This window comes from Myotis daubentonii, chromosome X (genome assembly GCF_963259705.1).
Source record: "Myotis daubentonii chromosome X, mMyoDau2.1, whole genome shotgun sequence".
Classification (NCBI taxonomy): Eukaryota; Metazoa; Chordata; class Mammalia; order Chiroptera; family Vespertilionidae; genus Myotis; species Myotis daubentonii.
The window spans coordinates 111,806,786-111,822,506 of record NC_081861.1 but is presented as its reverse complement, the minus strand read 5'-3'; the positions used below and the strand labels follow the sequence as shown (position 1 = coordinate 111,822,506).

Below are 15,721 nucleotides of genomic sequence, written 5' to 3'. Positions count from 1 at the left end.
TACATAGTTTTTTTATATCATTTTTCTTTTGATGTTCAGAATAAATGTCATAATTACTCAATTTTGTTTTTGCTTCTTTGTGTAAATAGAAAATGCATTTTTATCGTTATTTTTCTTATGTTCCTTTTGCTATATTGGTTTTGCATCCCAGATAATACATTTAATCATATCCCTCGCTATATTTTTGTAAACTACAATAGTCCTGAATTAAATGTTATGTTGTGATTGTCCTTTCTTCCTGTGATATATTTTGGATTTTGTTTGGTTAGTGGATATTGTAAGGGAAAAGTGTAAGGGTGGGTTGATATTTTTAAAGATGGAATTGGCTTCTATTACGATGTTTCCATTAGGTATTATTCATGTTTCTGCTCATTTTGTTTTCTTCTTTGTTGTCTTTAACTTTACTGAACCCTTGAGTCTGCTCAGTTTTTAGACTTGACTTGAATCAGTTCACTGTCTTTCTCAATTATCTCCCTCCTTGGCCATTTGTAATATCTGCCCTTCCAATCCCATCTTGCTCAGTCTAACCATCCAATTAATGTCCCCTGTTCCCTGTTCAAGTGCCTTTATATATAGCATTGAATCTTCTCTGTCCATGTTACTTCCCATCACAATCTTCTCCACACACCTCTCTCTTCTAGCACTGTCACTTGCCTTTGACACTTCCCTCAGCTTTGTCCTCCTCTAGTCATCCTTGAGTCGTAGCTCAAATGCCATCTCTTTTAATGGGCTTTTCTCCACTTTCTAAGGCCAATTTAGACTCCCCTCTCCACCTTTTCAGCTCCCACTGTGTATTTCTTTAATGTTATCTACAATTATTTGTTTCTATACATCTTCTATTGTGGTAGATGTTGCTAAGCCCATACCTGATATATATTCCCTTCACTAACAGGATCCTCATTTTGTTTGGTGAAGCAGTGTTCTTATCTAAAAATCTCTTATCCCAAGCTTCTTGCCAATGAGACATGGACAGAATTTTCTTTTATTTCCAACCTTCTTTGTGCCAGACACTGAAGTACTTCTACATATCTTAGTTTATTTAATCCCCTATAAAAATTCTCTTCGTTAGATACAGTTATCCCTATTTTATGTCTGAGGAAACTATTACGTAGGTTAAGTAAATTGTCCAAGGTCTCAAGTTGAAACCTGAATCAGGGAGTCTGACCCTACAAATTGTGCTGTTTTAACTACTATGCTATCTTTCTACATCAAGGAAGGCCACACAGTAAGGAATGGTAGTGTGGGAAGCTAGAAAGAGCATTGCTCCTTGAAGGCCTTGTCAATCTGTTAAGGCAGCCCTGAACTACCTGTTTGTGGATGTCTAATTTCATAAGACAAACAAACCCCTATCTTCCTAACCCACTGTAGCAGGGCTTTTTTGTTACTTATAGAGAAGTCTAATCCCAGTGGACTCCCACTAGACTGTTAGCTCTTCTGTGTCCAGTTTCTATTCTTTTTATAAATTACTGTATTGGCATTCAAGAGTATTAATAATATCTGACACTGAGTGTTCTCTAGGCATCGTGTACCATGTTAATTCCTTTATATGTATTGTTAGCTCCCTTCATAGTCATAGGAGGTAGGCACTATATCTTTTTTAGGATTGAGGAAACTACCACCACATGAGAGTCAACCTCACCCCAAGCAAAGATTGTGGCGATCACTCATCTCTCTCCGTTTATTGTCCATTGCCTTTGAATCTCAGGTGATCCTTTCTTCATTAAGAACTTCTGAGTCATTCTTTCCATAAAGTATTATTTTCTTACTTTAAAGGAGATGATGCATTTAAACAGATAAAGCAGCTCACTCTAAATGTGCCTAATGCCACCTGGGTTCTCAGTACATTTGAATTATAGAAATGTGTTGATTAATCATAGCTATATCAGAAGTTACATTTCTAGGGTTGTGAACATGTGGTGATTCCTTCCTCTAAAAACTGAATAATAGTCTGATGTTAATAAGTATTTCAGAATATTGGGAAACATGGAGGTGACACTTGTTCAGGGATCACAAACAGTTTTTGACTGTGTATGTATAAAGCCATTTCTAGCTCTAGCTGGTTTGGTTGAGTGGATAGAGCGTCAGCCTGCGGATTGAAGGGTACTGGGTTCGATTCCAGTCAAGGGCACCTACCTAGGTTGCAGGCTCCTCCCCTGACTGGGCCCTAGTCAGGGCTCACACAGGAGGCAACCAATTGATGAATTTCTCTCACATTGATGTTTCTCTCTGTCTTTCCTTCTCTCTTATACTCTCTCTAAAAATCAACGGAAAAATATCCTTGGGTGAGGATTAAAACAAAAACAGAAACACAATAAATAAAGCCATCTCTAATCCTAGAGTGTTTGTTTCATTGATAAATTTATATTTTTTGGAAATATTGGCATGCTTTTTGTCAAATATTTTCATCTGCCTTTTAAAATTGAAAAATAAGATGTATTTTAGATTTTAAACTATAAGTTTATACTAATTTGATAATCGCTCACTTAGTATTTTCCTATATTTTGAGTTTAATTTAAATAATTTGTTATATGATGTTGTTATATTTGTATGCAAGCCCTTATTTTGGATATGGAAATATATATATTTAAAATGTGGAACTGTCTTATTCTTTCTAAATCCTCTGTAGGCATTGTTGTACCATACTCCTCATTGGAATGTGAAGTAACATGGCTGCCGGGTTTCAGTGTTCCAGACAAGGGAGAATTTATTCTTCAAGTTGATGAAGGAAACACGATGACACTAAAATGTGTTGCACATGTAATGATTTCCCTTGAATATGAGTTTTATTTTGAGGGTTCTAAATTGGTTGGCATATGTGTGTGTAGAGTAGTTGGATATGTATACTATGTTAGTAAAACCTGATTTTGTATGCAATACTTAGTTAACTAAATTATGTTATAATTTTTTTGGAGCCACTTCTCTAGCATAAATTAAGAATTTGCTAAAAATGTGTTGCTATCTAGAATTAATTAGCAATCTAAGACTTTTGTGCTAACAATATTATGGTATTTCCATTGCTCCAGGCTTGAAATAAGCTGTGTCCTACTGCTCTCAATATTTTGTGCTTGACAGATTTACTAATATAAATTTTGCCCACATAGTCATCCCATGTGTATTTTTTCCTGACAGGTAAAAGACCAGCTATTTAGTGATGCAGACTTTACATTAATAATAGGTATCACTGATTGAGTAATTACAGTGTCAGGCATGATACTAAGTGTTGTTCATGCATTGTTTAATTTAATCCTTACAACAACTCTATAGGTATATACTAATAACTCAATTGATGGGTGAGGATATGGGAGATTTGATTGGTTAATGAACTTAATGAACTAATACAGGTTTACAGATGCAGTAAGTGACCTAGTTGGAATTTATATTCAGATCTATCTGCCTCCATAGCATTTGCTATTACCCTCTGATAAAATTTGCTTTCCACTTTCTCTACACTAGGATTGGTTAAGAATTAAACTTTGAGATATCAGAATAATAAATTAGATTCTTTTTTGGTAAACTTTTAAAGCCCTTAAAGTTAAATGGACTGTGAAATATTGTTCTTAAGAAAGTAAAGATGGAGCAACATGAAGTGATTAAATAAAATGTTCAAGTGTGTCATTAATTTATGAAAGACTTGACCAATTCCTCTTCTATTAGCTTTTTTTGAAAATTATTATTCCAATTACCATGACATGTTCTTCAAATAATTTTAAGAATATACTAAAACATCCTAAGATAATAAGAAATAATGTATCATGTATAAAGATAATAAGGTCTGGTGTAAAAAGAACTGAACGAGGAATTGGAAAACTTGGGTTCTAGTTGCTTTTGACTATGGTTTGCTTTCTTGTAAAATGGGAAAGGTGGGTAATATTAACATTTCAAAAAGTTTTCTCATGCATTAGTTCTGTGAAATGATTTGTGTGGGGTAAGGTGAGGGAGTCCTGTGCCAATGTAATTCTGTGAATCACAGTAATTTCCTCCTCATTATCAGATAAGCAAAGTATACATTATCAGCATATTAAATGCTGTGAGAAGGCATCTAGTAGAACCATGCCTAGATAATTTCATTTGGCACATTATTTCCCATAGTCAGGTGACCCGGAACTCTTTCCTCTTAGATAGCACATGGTAGCGCTGTGCATATGGGTAGATGATCTCTTACATCTCCTTCAGTGATTAATTCACATGATTCTCAGTCACGGATTTACTTCCTCCACAGAGTTATCTTACTCCCCCTGCCTTTTTCATATTAGGAGTACAATTTAAATATTTGTCTGTTTTCCTTTCTCTATTTAAAAAATCTTTATTGTTGAAAGTATTACATATGTCCTCTTTTTTCTCCCATTGACCCCTTAGACCAGTGATGGCAAACCTTTTGAGCTCGGCGTGCCAGCATTTTGAAAAACCCTAACTTAACTCTGGTGCCGTGTCACATATAGAAATGTTTTGATATTTGCAACCATAGTAAAACAAAGACTTATATTTTTGATATTTATTTTATATATTTAAATGCCATTTAACAAAGAAAAATCAACCAAAAAAATGAGTTCGCGTGTCATCTCTGACACGCGTGTCATAGGTTCGCCATCACTGCCTTAGACCCCGCCCATGCCCCAGGCCTTTACTGCCCTATTGCCTGTGTCCATGGGTTATGTATATATGCATATAAGTTCTTTGATTGATCTCTTCCTTCCCACCCACCCCCGCCTTTTCTCTGAGATTCCAGTCTGTTCCATGCTTCCATGCCTCTGGATCTATTTTGTTCAACAGTTTATTTTTTTCATTAGAGTCCACATATGAGTGAGATCATGTGATACCATAAAATCTGATAACACCTCATATTTTAGAAATTTCCATGAAGCTAAAAAAATTTTAAATTATTTGTTGGACATAAAAAAGGTATTTGCTATTATTCATCTGCATTTTCCCTTCCTCCTTTCATTATTAGCGTGGTATCACCAAGGTCTTGTTTTTGGAGCCAAGGATACTCTTCAATAATAGCCCTCAAGGTTTAACAACTTGTAAGAAAGTCATTCTTCACAATGTAGGACCAAACCATGCCTATTTCAAGGTGATGTAAAATCTTGGAATCTTACTTAGATCAGATCACATTATAATTTGAATGAATATTTTGCTATGAACACTATGGTATTAATACTTTAGTCTTTATAAATTTGGTAATGCTAATATTTAGATATTTCACATGATACTTTTCTGAATATATTTTATCTACTTTGTCCTTTTAATTTCCCATAAAATTAATTTCTTCCTTTCTTTCTTAGTCTTTCCTTTTCTTCTCCTCTTACCCTCTTTTTTCTTTCTATCTGTTATTTTGTCATATTAAAAAAAGATAAGTGATTTGAAGAAAATACCATTTAAAAATGTATTTTGTCAATGTCACATTCCATATTTAATTACGTACTTTTTCTTTTCTCCTCTGTCATCAGGACTCTCAAGGTAGCAACTCAGACCATTGTAAAAATACTGTATTTATAGTTTTTTTCTGATCTAAATTGCCAGGTGGGGGTGTGTTTAAAGTGGTGATAGAATTTTTTGTTTTGTTTTTTCTTATAACTGAAAAAGCTATTAAGATTTTCTAACAGAAGTTAGCATTAGAGATCTTTCATTCAAGCTTTTATTTACACTAAAGGCCCGGTGCTCAAAATTCTTACACTGGTAGGGTCCCTAGGCTTGGCTGGTGATCAGGGCCAATCTGTGGGGTGGCCAGCAAGGCAATTGGGGAGGCCCCTGCTAGCACCAGCCTTGGCCAGTCTGGTGCCGCCCACTCACTGGCCCCGCCCCCTCACCACCGCTGCCAGTCGCCTCCCTCTGCAGGGAAACTGGCGGGGCATTCGGGGTGGGGGGGGGGGGGTGGGCCACTGGCACCTGCCTTGGCTGGCCTGGGGCCTGTAGGCTGGGGGAAGCTCCTGCATTGAGCATCTTCCCCCTGGTAGTCAGTGTGCATCATAGCAAGTGGTCATTCCACTGGTTCCGCTGTTTGGTAGATTTGCATATTAGGCTTTTATTATATAGGATGTCTTTTACCCCAATAACCAAATGAGGATACCTTTTTTTATTCTGTTGCTTCTGAATTAGATTTGAAGGCTCTTTGTTCCTTCATATCCCCAAATATCTTAATTTCCTATCTCCTTTTAAATATCTAATTTCCCTTTATTATTTTGGTTTAAAGGATGGTAGACAGGGCTAAATTGGTCTCTGACAAACCACATCATAAGTTCCTTTTCTGAATGTCAACATGATACCTTAGACATTAGGCTATCAAGGAAATGACAAAGAAGAGGAAGTTACTTTATCATCTTGCTTCCCAACTACCTTTGCTTTCAGTTTTTATGATCAGGGAAAAGGCAAAATTATCAATGTATCTAGAACTTTAGCATCTTCCCTAAGAGATATAGCTCATCCTTTTAAGTTTTGCAGAGTCTTGAAAACACTTCAGACAATAAACTTCAGCTTCCTGTTTGAATTGGAAGGTGCCATTACTGAATGTTCCATTTGCAAATCCTTGTTGAAATCCAAACTATATGTGCATCTGGTGTTTGAAAATCAGTTACACACAATCATCTCATGCCCTGTGCCTGGAGGACCTCTCTCTAGATAGTAGTTTGGAAGCTTTCCTGTGTGAGCTTTGGAACAGTAACTTGAAAGGATAATGAAAACAAAACAGAACAAAAACAGTCTCATAGAAACAGAGACCAAAATGATGCTTACCAGAAGGGTGAGGGTAGTTGAAAACGGGAAGGGGAATGTAGTCAGTAATTTTGTAATAAGTTTGCACATGACAGATCATTACTAGAATTAATAGGATGATAACATTGTAAGGTCTAAAAGTGCTGAATCACTATATTGTACACATGAAACTAATATAACAAATATAAGATCATATGCCAACTATACTTAAAAAATTAAAAAGAAAGGATAATTAGCATTTCTGCAAATTTTCATTTACAGGTTTGCAGTAGGACTCTTATGTCTATCATTAATATTGTTCCATCAGAAGGAGTAATTCCCTTTGGGGGGATAACTGTTGTCACTATCACCTGTACACCTATCTTGGCAGAAAAATTCGATGTAATAGCAAAGGTATGTTTGTACACATGAGTCCCTGCACCATATATATGTCTATGTGGATTTATTTGGTTGTTTAATATATTTGTAGTGGTAAGTATAATGCTATAAAATGTTACAAACATATTTATTTTTAGAAACTTGTTTTGTTTTAATGATTTCTTCAAATGAAAAAGGGGTTTTAATGTTAAGCTATTAAAGAGTTTTTAATGCCCTGACTGGTTTGACTCAGTGGATAGAGTGTCAGCCTGCAGACTGAAGGGTCCCAGGTTCGATTCCCGTTAAGGGCATGTATCTTGGTTGCGGGCATATTCCCAGTAGGGGGTGTGCAGGAGGCAGCTGATCGATGTTTCTCTCTCATCGATGTTTCTATCTTTCTATCCCTCTCCCTTCCTCTCTGTAAAAAAAAATCAATAAAATATATATTTTTTAAAAGAGTTTTTAAAATTTCTATTATATTCTAGCAATGAGTTAACTCTAATGAAGTGCAGATTTTAGCAATCTGAAAGAAAAGCTACCTTGTCTATATCATCTATTATAAAAATGATTAACAGAATTTGGCAAAAGGATTTGTAGAAAATATTTCTGGTAAAAGTTGGTAATAGAAACTTGTACTAAATTTAAATGAACACCTTTCATTAATATGAGGCATTTTCACATGAAATTGGAATTATATCTGGCATCTCTTAACTTGTGACAAGCCCTCACTATTCATAGAGTAAAATTTTTTTTTCATGGCATTAATTATATATCTTAGAAAAAAATAATTTTGGAATGCTAATTAAAAATAGCTTTAATGACTAAATGAATTACTAGCAAATTTTATATGATGTTAACATCTATATGTTATAGCACACATTAAATGTTTTATTGTTTAATGTTCTAACAATTATGTAAATGAAAAGTTAGTACCTTAATTTTAGGGACTTTTCTGTGTTCATTAAATAAAATAAAACAAGACCAGTCTGTAATAAATTTTACATATTATAAACTCATAGAATAAAATACTCTTGATCTTTAATTTGATGATTAACTGTGTGCATTTATTCACATTGAAAAATAATATGTACCCTGTCATCAGATCAAAATGAATGTCTTTAGATGTAGTAGTATCACCATTTTATCTTTCAGTTCCCTATAACAATTTAAAAATAATATGTAGCTTAATGTAATAAACACTAATTTGCCTCACCCCAAAAAATAGCCTAAGAATTATGTCTTCTATAGAGAAACTTGTATTAAAAAATGCTTTTTAAAAATAGATTTTTGTTGATTTCATAGAGGAAGGGAAAGGGAGAGATAGAAACATCAACGATGAGATAGAATCATTGATTGGCTGCCTCATGCATGCTCCCCACTGGGGATTGCGCCTATAACCCAGGCATGTGCTTTGACTGAGAATTGAACTGTGACGACCTAGTTCATAGTTCAATGCTCAATCACTAAGCCACACAAGCCAGGTGAGAGATGTTTTAAAAATAGTTATTGTGGTATATGGTCTGTGATTTAGGCAGAATTTTTACATAGTAATCTGAAAAATATAGAATAATATGGCCACTAAAGTACAAATTTTACTAAAAGGTTAATTTCTACTGTATCTTAGAAGAGTATGTTGTTTTTACAAAGCCTACCTTTTTTTAATTGTTGACAGTTTTACAGATGTCTCCCATTTTCCCCCTTTTTGCCCCCTCCATCAAACCCCCAGGCCTTCCCCACACTATATCTATGTCCATGGGTTATGCATATACTAGAGGCCCAGTGCACATAATTCGTTCACAGGTAGGGTCCCTAGGCCTGGCCGGTGATCACGGCTGATCAGGGCCTTCTGGCTGTTGGCCAGGGCCTTCCTTCTTCGGCTGCCAGCTGCTGGCCAGGGCCTTTCTTTGTTTTGTGCTGCCTCCTAGTGGTCAGTGCACATCATTGCGAGCGATCTAATTCCCCCTCTCCTGGTTGAACTCACTTTGCATATTAGCCTTTCATATATATAGATTAGTGGCCCAGTGCATGAAATTCGTGCACATTGAAAGGGAATTAGAGGATGTAAGCGTGAGGCAGTCCGTGTTTCTGAAATTCAATGACATGAATTTTAGCTATTACTTTGCCAAATAAATGGAATTTACAGATATCATTTAAAAGAGCATTCAGCTTAATATTAAAAACTCTGGCTACCAAGTCAGGTCTGTTTTCAACTTTTTGCAAGTGTTGTAAATTGTTTGCAATATCTGCCCATTTGGGGTTGCATGTCATGGTTATGAATAAATTGGGCTTGCCATACTTTGTTACAATTGCCATAGCATCCTGATATCACTGCTGCATATTTCTGGGACTACCCTCAAAAGATGATGGAAGTATTATCATCTTACCAATCAGCACATTGTCATTTTCAGATCTAGATTTGAGATAATCCATCAAACCACTATATTTTTCAACTCTCAACTTAGATTGGTTTGCTTTGATGAAATTTATCCAATTGGCCTCCATTTTTGAATACGAATCCACGATAAACTGTTGAGTTAATTTTCCTGCATTTAAAATAGGATTGAACGTGGCCTGCACAGAGAGATGAAATCCATAATACTGCATTTGTGTGACTCGTGTCCTTACATTTTGTCTAGTATTATTGCCAATTACACTGTTGTCTCTGAGTCTTTCTTTTTTCTTTTTTTTTTAATTTTTATTGCGTAAAGTATTACAAAGGGTATTACATATGTGTCCATTTTTCCCCCCCGCCCTAGACAGTCCCCTAGCCTCCCCTATCCCCCGGTGTCTTATGTGCATTGGTTATGCTTATATGCATGCATACAAGTCCTTTGGTTGATCTCTTATCCCCCTACCTCCTGCACCCCCACCCTCCCAGGCCTTCCCGCTGCAGTTTGACAATCTGTTTGAGGCAGCTCTGCCTCTGTATCTATTATTGTTGAAAAGTTTATAATGGTCTCTAGTATCCATGAATGAGTGAGATCATGTGGTATTTTTCCTTCATTGACTGGCTTATTTCACTTAGCATAATGCTCTCCAGTTCCATCCATGCCGTTGCAAATGGTAAGAGTTCCTTCCTTTTTAGAGCAGCACAGTATTCCATTGTGTAGATGTACCACAGTTTTCTAATCCATTCATCTACTGATGGGAACTTAGGCTGTTTCCAGATCTTAGCTATGGTGAATTGTGCTGCTATGAACATAGGGGTGCATATATCCTTTCTGATTGGTGTTTCTGGTTTCTTGGGATATATTCCTAGAAGTGGGATCACAGGGTCAAATGGGAGTTCCATTTTCAGTTTTTTGAGGAAACTCCATGCTGTCTTCCATAGTGGCTGCACCAGTCTGCATTCCCACCAGCAGTGCACAAGTGTTCCTTTTTCTCCAGATCCTCTCAGCACTTGTCGTTTGTTGATTTGTTGATGATAGCCATTCTTGTGTGAGATGATACCTCAGTGTTGTTTTGATTTGCATCTCTCGGATGATTAGTGACTTTGAGCATGTTTTCATATGTCTCTTGGCTTTCTGAATGCCCTCTTTTGAAAGGTGTCTATTTAGGTCCTTTGCCCATTTTTTGATTGGATTGTTTATCTTCCTTTTGTTAAGTTGTATGAGTTCCATATAAATTTTGGAGATTAGGCCCTTATGAGATATGTCATTGGCAAATATGTTTTCCCACACAGTGGGTTTTCTCGTTGTTTTGTTGATGGTTTCTTTTGCTGTGCAGAAGCTTATTATTTTGATGTAGTCCCATTTGTTCATTTTCTCTTTCGTTTCAAATGCCCTAGGAGTTGTATCAGTGAAGAAATTGCTTCGGCATATGTCTGAGATTTTGTTGCCTTTGGATTCTTCTAGAATTTTTATGGTTTCCTGTCGTACATTTAAGTCCTTTATCCATTTTGAGTTTATTTTTGTGTATGGTGTAAGTTGGTGGTCTAGTTTCATTTTCTTGCATATATCTGTCCAATTTTCCCAACACCATTTATTGAAAAGACTATCTTGGCTCCATTGTATGTTCTTGCCTCCTTTGTCAAATATTAATTGAGCATATTGTTTCGGGCTGATTTTTGGGCTCTCTATTCTATTCCATTGATCTGTATGCCTATTCTTGTGCCAGTACCAGGCAGTTTTGAGAACAGTGGCTTTGTAATACATCTTGATATCTGGTATTGAGATCACACCTACTTTGTTCTTTTTCAGGATTGCTGCAGCTATTCGGGGTCTTTTTTTATTCCAGATGAATTTTTGGAGAGTTCGTTCTAGATCTGTGATGTATGCTGTTGGTATTTTAATGGGAAGTGCGTTGAATTTATAGATTGCTTTGGGTAGTATGGACATTTTAATGATGTTGATTCTACCAATCCATGAACACGGTATGTTCTTCCATCTGTTTATGTCTTCCTCTATATCTTTTTTCAACATCCTGTAGTTTTCTGAGTAGAGGTCTTTTACCTCTTTAGTTAAGTTTATTCCTAGGTAGCTTAATTTTTTTGGTGCGATGGTAAACGGGATTGTTTTTATAATCTCTCTTTCTGAAAGTTCACTATTGGTGTATACAAATGCCTCAGATTTCTTGGGGTTAATTTTGTATCCTGCTACATTGCCAAATTCATGTATTAAGTCTAGTAGCTTTTTGATGGAGTCTCTAGGGTTTTGTATGTATAATATCATGTCGTCTGCAAATAAGGACAGTTTTACTTCCTCTTTTCCAATTTGGATGTCTTTTATTTCTTCTTCTTGCCTAATTGCAATGGCTAACACTTCCAGTACTATGTTGAACAGGAGTGGTGAGAGGGGGCATCCCTGTCTTGTTCCTGTTCTTAGGGGAAATGGTGTTAGTTTTTGTCCGTTGAGTATGATGCTGGCTGTGGGCCTGTCATATATGGCTTTTATTATGTTGAGGTATGATCCTTCTACTCCCACCTTACTGAGAGTTTTTATCAAAAATGGGTGTTGAATTTTGTCAAATGCTTTTTCTGCATCAATTGATATGACCATGTGGTTTTTTTCTTTCAATTTGTTTAAGTGATGTATCACGTTTATTGATTTGCCGATATTGTACCATTCTTGCATCCCTGGGATAAATCCAACTTGGTCATGGTGTATGATCTTTCTGATGTACTGCTGGATCCGATTTGCTAAGATTTTGTTGAGGATTTTGGCATCTATGTTCATGAGGGATATTGGCCTGTAATTCTCTTTCATTGTGTTGTCTTTACCTGGTTTTGGTATTAGGGTGATGCTGGCTTCATAGAATGAGCTTGGAAGTGTTCCTTCCTCTTGAATTTTTTGTAGTAGTCTGAGGAGGATAGGTTTTAGTTCTTCCTTGAATGTTTGGTAAAACTCCCCTGTGAAGCCGTCTGGCCCTGGGCTTTTGTTTGATGGAAGCTTTTTGATGACTGCTTCAATTTCTTCCATAGTTATTGGCCTGTTGAGATTTTTAGATTCTTCCTGATTGAGTTTTGGAATGTTGTATTTTTCTAGGAATTTGTCCATTTCCTCCAGGTTGTCTAGTTTGTTGGAGTAGAGCTGTCCATAGTATTTTTTAACAATCATTTGTATTTCTGTGGGGTCTGCTGTTATTTCACCTCTATCGTTTCTGATTTTGTTTATTTGGGTCCTCTCTCTCTGCTTCTTTGTGAGTCTGGCTAGAGGTTTGTCAATCTTGTTTATCCTTTCAAAGAACCAGCTCTTGGTTTCATTGATTTTCTGTATTGTTTTTTTTGTCTCTATGTCATTTATTTCTGCTCTAATCTTTATTATCTCCTTCCTTCTGCTCACTCTGGGGTTTTCTTGTTGCTCTCTTTCTAAATCTTTGAGTTGTAGAGTTAGGTGATTTACTACCATTTTTTCTTGTTTTTTGAGATAGGCCTGTAGGGCTATACACTTCCCTCTCAGGACTGCTTTCATTGTGTCCCATAGGTTTTGGATTGTTGTGTTTTCATTGTCATTAGTTTCCAGGATGTTTTTAATTTCTTCTTTGATCTCATTGGTAACCCAATCAATATTTAATAGCATGCTATTCAGCTTCCAGTTGTTTGAGTATTTTGGGTTGTTTTTATTGTAATTTATTTCTAGTATTATGCCAGCGTGGTCTGCGAAGATGCTTTTTATGATTTCAATCTTCTTGAATTTGGGGATACTTTGCTTGTGACCCAATATGTGGTCTATTTTTGAAGATGTCCCATGAGCACCTGAGAAGAACGTATATTCTCTGGCTTTGGGGTGAAGTGTTCTGAAGATGTCTATTAAGTCCATCTTATCTAGTGAGTCATTTAGGATTGCTGTATCTTTGCTGATTGTTTGTCTATAGGACTTATCCAGTGCTGTCAATGGTGTATTAAAGTCCCCTACTATGATTGTATTGTTGTCGATCTCTCCTTTGATATCTTCCAGGAGTTTTGTTATGAATTTGGGTGCTCCTACATTGGGTGCATATATGTTTACCAGGGTTATATCTTCTTGTTGTATTGATCCCTTTAGTATAATGAAGTGGCCTTCCTTATCTCTTGTTAAAGCCTTCACTTTGAGGTCTATTTTGTCCGATATAAGTATTGCTACCCCAGCTTTCTTTTCCTTTCCATTTGCCTGAAAGATATTTTTCCATCCTTTCACTTTCAGCCTGTGTGAGTCCCTTCTAATGAGGTGGGTTTCTTGTAGACAGCAGATGTATGGGTCATGTTTTTTTATCCATTCAGCCACTCGATGTCTTTTGGTTGGAGCATTTAGTCCATTTACGTTTAAAGTTATTATTGAAAGGTACTTGTTTGTAGCCATTTCTTTTTTTGTGTGTGTGTGGCTGTTTCCTTCTGAGCTTTTTATTTCTTCTTTTTATACCAGTCCCTTTAGCATTCCTTGCATTGCTGGCTTGGTGGTGATAAACTCCCTTAGTCTTTTTTTGTCTGTGAAGCTTCTTATTTCCCCTTCAAGTTTGAATGATAGCCTTGCTGGATAGAGTATTCTTGGATTCAGTCCTTTGCTTTGCATCACTTTGTAAATTTCAGTCCATTCTTTTCTGGCCTGATGTGTTTCTGTTGAGAAATCATTTGATAATCTAATGGGAGATCCCTTGTATGTGACTTTCCGTCTCTCTCTTGCGGCCTGTATGATTTTCTCTTTGTCCTGAACATTTGCCATGGTAATTATGATGTGTCTTGGTGTGGGTCTTTTTGGGTTCACCTTGTATGGGACTCTCTGGGCTTGTGTGACTTTTTTCTTCCCCACCTCAGGGAAGTTTTCTGATATTATTTCTTCGAATAGGATTTCTAATCCTTGTTCATTTTCTGTTGTTCTGGTACCCCTATTAATCGTATGTTGTTTCGTTTCATGGTGTCCCAAAGCTCCCTTAGGCTCTCCTCCTGTCTTTTAATTTTTTTCTCCAATTGCAGTACATTTTGGGTGTGTTTTGCTTCCTTGTCTTCTAATTCACTAATTCGGTCCTCCGCTTCTCCTAGCCTACTGTTGATACTTTCAATGGTGTTTTTTATTGCAGCTATATCACTCTTCATTTCTTCTTGGGTCTTACTTACGTTGTTGATTTTTTCATCTGTTTCTTCTTGCTTCTTGCAGAGGTTGTCGATTTTTCCCTCCATCCGGTTTCTGCACTCTAGGACCCTTATTCTGAATTCTTTTTCTGTCATGTTGCATGCCTCTGTATTACTTAGCTGCTTTTCTGGAGAGTCCTCCTTCTCTTTCCTTTGGGGGTTTCTTTGTCTACCCATGTTTGATCTCACTGACATATCTAGACGTTGAGTCGTTCAGTGGCTGCTCCCTGGGTGGCAGTGACTCCTTGGTCTGTGGTTGCTCTTCGGGCGGTTGCGGTAGCAGCTGCTCTTCAGTTCGCAGCAGCTCCTTGGTGGGTGCTGTTCACAGCTGTGGTGGCTCTTCTGGCTGGTGGGGGGCGGTTTCACGTACAGCTGCTGTTCCTTAGCTGAGGGTGTGGTGCTCAGTAGGCTGCTATTGCTCGGATCTGCTGCGTTGATTTAAGGGCACAAAATACAACACAACAAGGCACCACGTACCAGGCACTTGGGCTCCAGCAGAGGGAGGGCAGAGTAGACTGGAGCTGTGTGAGGAGAGCCCAAGGTTAGCGGCTCTGGGGTTGGAGCTTGGAGGGTAGCCACTCTGATTTCCTGTGCTGAGTCATTCTTTCACACGAGACTCAGAGGAGGCACAGTGCTGAAGTAAAACACTAAGGTGCGAAGTGCACGCGGAGCGGGCTGGCGGCCGAGGGCGCGGTTGTCCGTTTCAATCGGGAGGGAGTCTCAGACTCTGAGCTCCAGATCCAGGTGAGTCCCCAGGGACCCAGACCCAAACGGGAGAAGCAGGAATGTCTGGCCTCGGTCGGAACTCGAAGGCCTTGTCTCTGAGTCTTAATGCAATATCTGTTCCCCAGCGTTTTTCGCCATTTGGAAAAAGAATAGGATATGTCATTGCATCTAATGTAGGAAACAGGATATTGATTTGTTTCATTTTAGTGGCATTTGGATTATTGGGATCTGGTTTACAATGAATGAGCAAGTCCCTTTCAAAAGGAGGTTCTCCATCTTAGTTTCTGAATATGACAGCAACCTCGGTTACATGGGGAGAATTATCTACCTGGGTCACTGTTACGATCGTATTTAATTGCCATTGTCACTTCTGTGGGAGCAATACCT

General features: G+C 37.3%; 1 protein-coding gene across 1 annotated transcript in view; it reads left to right on the top strand.

The window, feature by feature from the left end:
* CFAP47 (cilia and flagella associated protein 47) overlaps nt 1–15,721 on the top strand; it is a 467,420-nt gene that overhangs the window by 70,437 nt on the left and 381,262 nt on the right. Inside the window, 3 exon segments of the mRNA XM_059678706.1 lie at nt 2,627–2,757; nt 4,949–5,071; nt 6,970–7,101. Of these exon segments, the coding sequence (XP_059534689.1) occupies nt 2,627–2,757; nt 4,949–5,071; nt 6,970–7,101 (386 nt within the window).